The sequence below is a fragment of the Calypte anna genome, unplaced genomic scaffold (assembly GCF_003957555.1).
Source record: "Calypte anna isolate BGI_N300 unplaced genomic scaffold, bCalAnn1_v1.p scaffold_117_arrow_ctg1, whole genome shotgun sequence".
In the NCBI taxonomy this organism is placed as follows: Eukaryota; Metazoa; Chordata; class Aves; order Apodiformes; family Trochilidae; genus Calypte; species Calypte anna.
In genome coordinates, this window is record NW_022045429.1 from 24628 (window position 1) to 33979 (window position 9352).

At 50.6% G+C, this 9352-nt stretch overlaps 1 protein-coding gene and 1 long non-coding RNA gene across 2 annotated transcripts; both read right to left on the reverse strand.

The window, feature by feature from the left end:
• Positions 1-254: 254 nt before the first annotated feature.
• On the reverse strand, positions 255-932 carry LOC115600190. The gene is made up of 3 exons (XR_003988856.1): positions 877-932; positions 655-761; positions 255-334 (listed from the first exon to the last, which is right to left on the reverse strand). It is a non-coding gene; the product is annotated as an uncharacterized LOC115600190 (long non-coding RNA).
• A 1-nt stretch (position 933) lies between these two features.
• LOC115600189 (ankyrin repeat domain-containing protein 7-like) lies at positions 934-1959 on the reverse strand (the record flags this gene model as incomplete). The annotated part of the gene is made up of 3 exons (XM_030468456.1): positions 1736-1959; positions 1301-1415; positions 934-1050 (listed from the first exon to the last, which is right to left on the reverse strand). Coding segments are annotated over exons 1-3 (456 nt in total), but the record flags the coding sequence as incomplete, so codon positions are not given.
• Between the last annotated feature and the right edge of the window lie 7393 nt (positions 1960-9352).

The following is a 9352-nucleotide window of genomic DNA, read 5'->3' on the forward strand; positions in this document are numbered from 1 at the left end:
GAGAGACTTCAAGGTGTGAAAATAAGACTGGAAGAGGTTTAGTGGAAAAGGAAGAGAGAGATCACGTGGGATGGAACAAATATCTGCAAATCTATAGGGAAGAGAGACTTTAAGGTGTGAAAATAAGACTGGAAGAGGTTTACTGGAAGAGGAAGAGACCACACCACTTATTCTAATCATAAAGTCCAAAGGTTACCGTAAATGGCCGTGGAGATCAGCATAATCCACAGCTATCCTCCCATCTTTGTCTTCATGGGAAAAATTGGCTCCGTGAGAAAGGAGAACTTTGACCAAACGCATCTCCCCAACAGAAGCAGCAATCATCAGTGGGGTTCTGAAAGATTCAAAACATGCAATGCCATGGATCATTTGACACAGACACAGTCATTATTTTCATTCCTGCTTGCTCTCAGAAGAAGTATTTTCCCTATCCCTTTATAATGAACACATTTGGATAAACACACAAGGAGCAAACCAAAGTCTTTGCTTTCCTGGATCCCCTCCTCCTTCCTGGACCCCCTCCTAATCCTGGATCCCCTCTTGTTACTGGACCCCCTCTTATTCCTGGACCCTCTCCTCCTTCTGGATCCCCTCCTCCTCCTGGGTCCCCTCCTTCTTCCTGCACCCCCTCCTTCTCCTGGATAAACCCCTTACCTTTCATGCTCATCTCGAGCATGCACATCAGCTCCTGCTTTCAGGAGATCTTCTAATATCTCCTTGTGTTCTTCAGTGATAGCAAGAGTTAGTGGGGTACTGCCCTTCTGAAAAGTCAGAGAAATGCATCATGTTAATAATCAAAGTAAAAAACCAAAATCTGTAAAAGAGCTTTTGATGCAACTTTCTGAAAGGACTTCTTGAAAAAATATAAACATTTACCTTATTCTTGGCATCCAGTTTGGCACCATGCCTGAGTAACAGCTCCACGAGGTTTTCACTACGACCCAGGATGGCCAACTGGAGGGCAGTGTTGCCATCGATGTCTGCAAGATTTGGGTCGGCACCCTGCTCTAGCAGAAAAGTCACACAGGCTTGTTCTCTGAGCTGTACTGCCTGGGAATAACACACACACACAAAAAAAATAAAAAAAAAAAAGACTTCCAGAATTCACATTTCACTCCATCACAGCTCGCCCAGCTTCTGACCACTGGGAAAGAAGAGCACCTGCAAAGATGATCTGACAGGTGCCTGTTCCACTCCAATTCCCACAGGCATGTTTCCTGCGTACAGTCCTGCCAGACACCTCTCCTTTCATGCACAGTCAAGAAGCACCTCCTCCAAGAGCAGAACTTCTCCCACTCACCTTCATCAGGGGTGTTCTCCCAAAATTATCAACAGCATCCAACTGGCTGCCGTGCTTTATGAGGAATCTGGCAACCTCTGTGTGGCCGTTGGCACACGCCAGATGGAGAGGTGTCCTGAGAATCAAACATGGGAGCTTAACACTGACAGACAAGGAAAGAACCAAAGCTGTGGCACCACCCAGCCTAGGGCAGGAGAGACCTGGGCATGCCTGAGAACCCTGCAGGGAGAGCAGGGCCAAGCAGCAGCCCAGCACCTCCAGGAGCACTGGCGCCCACCCAGCAGCTCCCAGCACTGGGAAGCTCTCCAGTTCCCCCTCCCAGCTGACAGGGCACATCTTGCTTTGCAAGCAAGCAGCTCCAAGGGGATCCCACACAAACCCTGCAGGGGGGATGCTCCCACAGCCCACCCGAGCATGCTGCCCACAGCCCCTCACCGATTCTCCCTGTCACGGCGGTCGATGCCCCAAATCTTGAGCCACGAGTGCCAGAACCTCAGCCAGGACAGGTGACCGTGGGCGGCAGCGTGGTGCAGCTTGTTCAGATCTTTCTCCTCAAGCTGAGGGCCGCTGGTGCTGACAGCTTCACCACCGGGCCACACAGGATTGTAACGGGGCACAGCCCTGTAGCGACGGTGACGCTTCCTGCTGAAGAGCCCCATCCCGGGAGCTCTGCGGGGTGCGGGGCACGGCCCCACGGGAGCAGCAGGAGGCAGCCGGCAGAGCCGGAAGGGTGGGGTAAGGGTTGGGTGGGGTAGACCTGGAAGGGTGGGGGTTAAGGATAAGGGAAGGGCAAAGGCAGGGACAGGGGAGGGAGCAGACAGACAGGGACGAGGTGGGTGCAAGGGGAAAGGCAGGGACAGGGCGGGAGAAAAGAGCAAACCAGTGTCCAGAACCGGGAGCAGCCGGAGAGACGCAGCCCAGCGCAGCTCAGCACAGGAGCCACAACGGCAGAGTCGCTGCTAACGGCAGTTGCCAGGGGCAAGGCAACGGTGGGTGGGGCCGAACCACCGGAGGGGGGAGGCGGGGGGGGAGGGAAGGAGCCAAACCTGTTCACTGGGGGGAGGGGGCTGAAGGGAAGGAAAAGGCTCCTTTAATCCTTAAACCTTGCCCTGGTTTAAGCCTCAGCATTCATTCATTGCCACTACAGGTGACAATGGTCCCTTAAGTGTCTGAGAGAGGCTGAGAAGCTCTCCCCCACCTCCATGAGTCATGCAAAGTGGAAAATTCTCCCCCTGAGGAGAGGCTTTTTTATAACCAATTCAAAGGAGGAGCCAGAGAGGGTGAAAAATCAGCTTCTTTTGTGGCTGGTGCACAACTGGCTGTACTGGGGATTCTCAGGGCTATGAAGTTGTGCTCTTTTTATTGGTGTGTGGTGGCTTTTGGTATCAAATACTGTGATGAGAGCTGCAAGTCATCAGCTTATCCCATCCCATCTTTTCACAATCACTTCTTGTCTCTCACATCTTTAAATGGCAAACTAGCTTCCTCTGACTGCACAGAGCTCACTGCAAAAGTTCCACTGCCATTGCACAAGTGCAGCTTGTTTCCCTAGACAAGTCTAACCCATAACTAGAGGGAAACGGACATCTAGAATTCTCCTGGCCTACCAGGAATTCTGTTCTCCTTGGTAGGACAACTCTGGGGAAAATGTTAACACAAATGTTAACCCTCACCATGCTACAGGTGCCACACCCAGATACACAGAAAAACATCTTACATCCCCCAAAATTCAGCCCCCAAATGGGAGCCCTAATAAGAGACCCCAAAACAGTTCCCAACTGAGAGACCCCCAAAGCAGTGTCACCCAAACCAGAGATCCCCAAAACACTCCCCCAAATCAGGAACTCCAAAAAAGGGGATCCTGAAATAAACCCCCAGAAGAGAGACCCCTAAACCAGGGATCACCAACCGGGAGACCCCCAAAACACCCCTCCCCCCCCCACCCTGGGGGCCCAAATATACCAGGGGCATCTCCAGGACCTGGGTTAAAACCAAAGGCAGGACCTGGGGCTACCTGAACCTGGCAGGAGAATTCCATGCAATGGGTTGGAGGAACCTTGAAGATCATGGGAAGGGACACCTCCCACCAGCCTCTTCCTCCTCTCCCTCTCCCTCTCCCTCTCCCTCCTCCTCCTCTTCCTCCTCCTGTTCCTCCTGCTCCTGATGATGGAGTCATCACTGATGCCACCTGCTGAGGCTTTTCTTCCTTTTCTTTTTTCACTTGGGCACTGAATTCCTCCTCCTCCTCTTCCCTGCAGCTCCCGTGGCTGTGGAGTTCAGTGTCCAGCTGGAAGGATCTGCTCCAACCCCTCTTCCCCTCTTGTGGAGCATCCCCACAGCCAGGAAATCCACCCTGGTTTCTCCCTGCTTGGTGTGCAGCCCACAGGGATGTGGTTCTTTGTGGAGCATCCCCGCAGCCACCTCCTGCCAAGACAACAGTGGAAAAGTCCTGCTCATCCCTCCAGCAAGGACCAGGAGAGTGGGCAACCCCCAGGACCTGGGTGAGACCTGGCTCAGGGCCTCCCAAAAATGCTCTCCTGGAGATGGGCTGCAAAGGCAGAGAGATGGGATGGATCCCAACATGTCCCCCCGAGGACACCCAGCTTCCACAAACCATTCTAGGATTCTCCAACTCCAACCATTCCATCATTCCATGACTCACCACCATGGGTTGGATGCCTACAGTGATGGTGACCATGGTGACCCATGGCTGCTGCCCGGTGCTACAGACCACCAGAGACTCTGGTGGCTGCCACGGACCTGAAGGGTTCTAGAACGTGGGCACTGGGCCTGTGTGGCAAAGAGGTCATGATGTGGCACCCAGGTGACACCTGAGACATCATGGATACAGAGCTAGAAAAGCCCAAGGAGAGGGCCAGAGGATGCCAGTGTGGCTGAGCTGACCTGCAGGCTACCTCGCCTCCTTCCTTGGCTATTCGCCCACCTCTTTTCTTTTGTTCCTTCCGACCATTGGTCCTTTCCTGCCTGCTTCTCCTCAGCTTCCTTCCTCAGACAGAGGTGGTTCTGATTGGACTGCCAGGACAGAGGAGAGAGGAGCTCGAGTCAGGATATAAGGAGAGGTCTCTCCCTTCCCAGCTCCTGCAACTTTTCCCAACTGGCCGGAGCTGTGGGAAGGATTCCTCCTCTTTGCTCCTTCTGCTAAGGCCACAGGTGAGCAGCTCTGCAGACCAAGTGGCAAACAAGGTGACCTTTCCAAAGGTCCTGGGGCACCGCTGTCAGGTGGAGTCCTGTGACAGGGACAGCTCTACAGCACCTCTAGGCACTGCTCCAACACTCCTGAGGACGGATGCTGTCCTGTGCCTTTTGACGGGGGCATTTTGGAATCCTTGGGATGAGCTACAATGGTTTCTTTGCCTTCAGGTGAGGGGCTTGGTGTTGGTCTTCTCCTTCTGGAGAGCGTGCTGACAGCCTGAGATTTTCCCTCTGTTCCTGAGGAGCTGAGAGTTGTGCTGGGGAACGACTCTGGTGAGTCCCAGCTTCATCAGCAGCTTGGGCTGCAGTGGGGTCCCTTTTGTGCTGGGGGTGGCTTCTTGTCAGCAAGTGACACCAGTCCAAGTGTGGGCTGCTTGGACTTTTGGCCAAGCAAGCAGGGGCACAGTCTTAGTTTCCCCAAAGTAATTCTTGAGCAGCCAACTTCAACAGCAGCTGCCCCTGATTTTTCTGGCTTGGGTGCTCTGGGTGTTCCCGTAGAGACCTTGGCTTCTCAAAGAGGTTTTGAAGCACTCAAGTGGTCTCTCTTTCTAAAATGTCATTTCCCTGCAGTGGTTGCTGTGAGAACGGCTTCACAAGGAAACACAGATGGGCAGCACAGCCCAAGAGCTGGAGCAGGACTCCAGAAGAGGGGCAACAGCTGCTGCCTCAAGGCTGTCCTGCAGTGTCTGACCTACACCCCCTCTCTGGCACGCTACCTGTCCTCTCAGGAGCACAGCCAGGCCTGTGAGTACTTGTGGGAACATCTCAGTCTGCTGGGCACTTCCTAAGAGTTCTCAGGATGTGGAGTTGGATGGAGCAGACGAGCAGCACTTTGTCAACCTCCCACCCTGCTTGGGCTCCTGGGAACACTCAAGCCTAGAAAGCCACTTGTCACATCTGACGGAGACCCAAGAAGAACCTCTTCCTAGCCCCGGGCTTTGGTCTCCGCTCCTGCAAGTGAAACCCTCTTTGCTCCTGGCACAGAAAACTTCTTTCAGCTCAGCATCCCTCTGCAGGAAGTTTTCCAGGCACTAAAAAGTGTCAGATTTGTTGGGACACGGGTCCTTGGGGAGCAGAGGTGTTCAGACTGTTGCTACCCCCTCAAGATCTGCAGGAGGTTTCTCACTGCTAACCTGAGAAGTTCAGCACCAAGTCCTGAATTGCTGCTCCAGTACCAATCACTTCTGAAGCAGCTCTAACTCCTTTGTATGAGGCCAAAATCTCTTTTTCCGTGGCTGTGTAGTCGGCCTCAGAGCCTTTGGAGTTCCCACTCCAAAATCCTAGAGGTCAACCTCTGAAGCTCTCCTGGAGCTCTCTTTCTGCCAGAGGCTCCATGTAGGAGCCCCATTCCCAGTCCCAGTGTAGAGCACATTTTTAATGTCTGCCCCTATTGGAATTGGTCCAAGGGCCATTGCCTGCACAATCTCCTGTTGAATACTTTCCAGTTTGTTGTTCTGAGCCCCCATGGGGTTGTTGTGGCCAAAGTGCAGGACCCAGCACTTGAACTGTTGAACCTCATCCCGTTGGAATCATCCCAACTCTCCAGTCTGTCCAGGTCCCTCTGCAGAGCCCTCCTGCCTTCCAGCTGATCCACACTCCCCCCATCTTGGGGTCATCTGAGAATTTGCTAATGGTGAACTCAATCCCCTCACCTCAATCATCAATGAAGATATTGAACAGCACTGGGCCCAGCACTGATCCCTGGGGGACACCAATTGGATCAGCACCATTCAGCACCACTCTCTGGGGGCTTCCAGCTGTTCCTAACCCAGCACAGAGTGCTCCTGTCTGAGCTCTGGGCTGACAGCTTTTCCAGGAGAATGCTATGGGAATGGTGTCCAAGGCTTTCCTGAAGTCCAGGCACACTCCATCCACAGCCTTCCCCTGATGATAAAAGGAGCTCAGGTTGGTCAGACAGGACCTGCCCTTCCTCACCTCATGCTGGGTCTCATCCCCTGTTCCTCCTGGAGCTGCTGTGGCATTTCCTTCCCAACCTCTTTGCCACAATCCCCTGGGAAAAAACCCTCCTCTCCTGGACTGTCCCCACCTGGGATGAAGTAGCCTCAGCTGAAACCCACCTGAGAACATCACACCCTAACCCTAACCCCTCCCTGCTCCTTGTTCCTAACCGGGCATCTAGATCTGCTCCCGCAAATATTTTTTTTATTTCTATTTTTTTCTACAAATTCTTCCTGGCAATTTCCCTCCCCCAGCTTCCAGGAGACACCTCAGAAATTTACCTGGACCTTGGAATTCCCTCTCACCCATGACCTTCTCGGGCTCCTGGCTCACGTGCCAGACAAATAAACAAAAAAAATAAAAAATAAAAAATAAAACAAACAAACAAACAAAAAAAAAACCCAAAGCTCCTCAACTTTTCAGTCTTTTTTACCTATCCCTCTCTACTTGGAAACACAGCCCCCAGGTACACACTCAGCCTCTTTAACAGCAGCAGCACAGTCAAGCTCAGCCTTCACAAAGTACCTACAAAATGCTCTAAGCTTCTGCTTTGAAGGCATCAGAGCAGGGCAAGGGTGGGAAGGAAATTCCTAAATTCCAAGGTCCCAGAAGCATTCTGAGGTAGCTCCTGGAAGATGGGAGGGGTTAATTGCCAGGAAGAATGCAGGGTGGAAAAAACAAACAAACAAACAAACAAAAAACACAGCAGGGAGAAGCTGCCCCAAGCTTCCGATTTAAAGCCCAATTAGGAAAACTTCTGCTGGCCCTAACCCTCACATGGAACCCTACCCACAGCACCACCAACAATCAGGTTACTATTTTCCTTTTGCACCAAAACCCACAAACATTTGACCCCTCGGTTGCTCTCTTGGCTTCTTAATACAAAATTTCTCACTTCACCTCATAACACAATTAAAACCAGTCTGGATTCATATACTTTTGAGGCAACATTATTATCAACTCTTTAGGAACATTTTAACAACTGTGAATATTTATAAAATAATCCACTTTCCTCTTCGTAGTGTGAAATACGCAAACACATAGATGCGTGTGGATATGGCACAATGTTGAATCAGGGGAATGAGATGCAACCTTTCCTTCTATAACCACAACAGGAAACAAGACATGCACAGTTCCTGTACCCTAAAAAAGGCTCCAGTGTACATCCTGTTGTGCTAATCTAAGATGGTTTTACTGCTGACTGCAGAGTGTTGCACAGGAAAGAGAGAAGGAGGTCATGTGTGGAATCGAAGGGTAACAAGAGGGGAAACTGAGGCAGACACTGACTTCATCCAAGGACCACCAGATGGGGGTCAAAAAGACCCTCAGAGATAAAGTGGGCATGCGCCTTTGAAAGCCTGCCTCTTCCAAGAACTAATAAACATAATCCAGCCTATTCCTAGAATAGTCATGAATATGTATTAGAATAGATATGAACATGTATTAAAGTATGGAATATAAGCCAAAAGATTAAACTTTTAATTTTAATTTAATTTAATACGGAGACTCCCCACGCACTCAGCACTGTTTGCTTTGCCTTTATTCAGCAAAATAAAACTAAGTCTCATTTGCTACTACCAGAGACTCAGCCATTTATCATAATGAGATGATTTTGCTTTGGGGTTTTTTTCAGAATCTACATGTTCTACAGACTCAAAGCACAGCACTTTGATAGATTTTCTTAGTTACACAAAATCCTTAGGGGTCTTTAACATAGAAACAAGAAAATAATAGTCATGCTGTGGCCAGATAACAAGTTACTCCTAGATTTCCTAATAGTGAAAGGACAGTTGCTTTCTTTTGTGCTACACTGGGCCCTCTTCAGGAAAATTGTTTTCTCAAACCTCCCTGGCCAAGCAATCAGAGCACTGATAACAAAGGCAACCCTTCAGAATTGCAGCCACCAAGCCAAGAAGAAGCTTTTCCCTTTTCCTTTCCAAAAAAAAGTTGTTTTGTTTTTTTTTTAAACAAAGCACAGGCTTGAGCCAACACAACAAAAAGGAACGTCTGTAATGGTGTTTGTTCCAAAGTCACCAAAAACAAACACCCACATGGAGATTCCTGCCATTTAAGAGCTGACACACCAGGGCTGCTCTGGGGGTTGGGCTCTTCTCCCAAGTAGCTGCCAGTAAGACAACAGGGGATGAACTTAAGCTCTGCCAGGGGAGGGTTAGGTTGGATATTAGGAAAAAATTCTTTACAGAGAGGGTGACCAGACATTGGAATGGGCTGTCCAGGGAGGTGGTGGATTCTCTGTCCCTGAAGGTTTTTATAAAAAAGACTGGATATGGCACTCAGTTGAAAGGTTGAAAGGAAGGAGTCAGAGAGTTGTAGTCAATGGGGCAGAATCTGGTTGGAGGTGTGTGACTAGTGGAGTCCCTCAGGGGTCGGTACTGGGACCGGTGTTGTTCAATATCTTCATCAACGACTTGGATGAGGGTATAGAGTGTACCCTCAGCAAGTTTGCTGATGACACTAAGCTGGGAGAAGTGGCTGACACACCAGAAGGCCGTGCTGCCATTCAGAGAGACTTAGACAGGCTGGAGAGTTGGGCAGAGAGAAACATGATGAAATTCAACAAGGGGAAGTGTAGAGTTTTGCATTTGGGGAAGAACAACACAATGTCCCAGTATAGGTTGGGGGCTGACCTGCTGGAGAGCAGTGTAGGTGAAAGAGACCTGGGGGTCCTGGTAGACAAGAGGATGACCATGAGCCAGCAATGTGCCCTTGTGGCCAAGAAGGCCAATGGCATCCTGGGGTGCATTAGAAAGGGGGTGGTTAGTAGGTCAAGAGAGGTTCTCCTCCCCCTCTATTCTGCATTGGTGAGGCCGCACCTGGAGTATTGTGTCCAGTTCTGGGCCCCTCAGTTCAAGAAGGGCA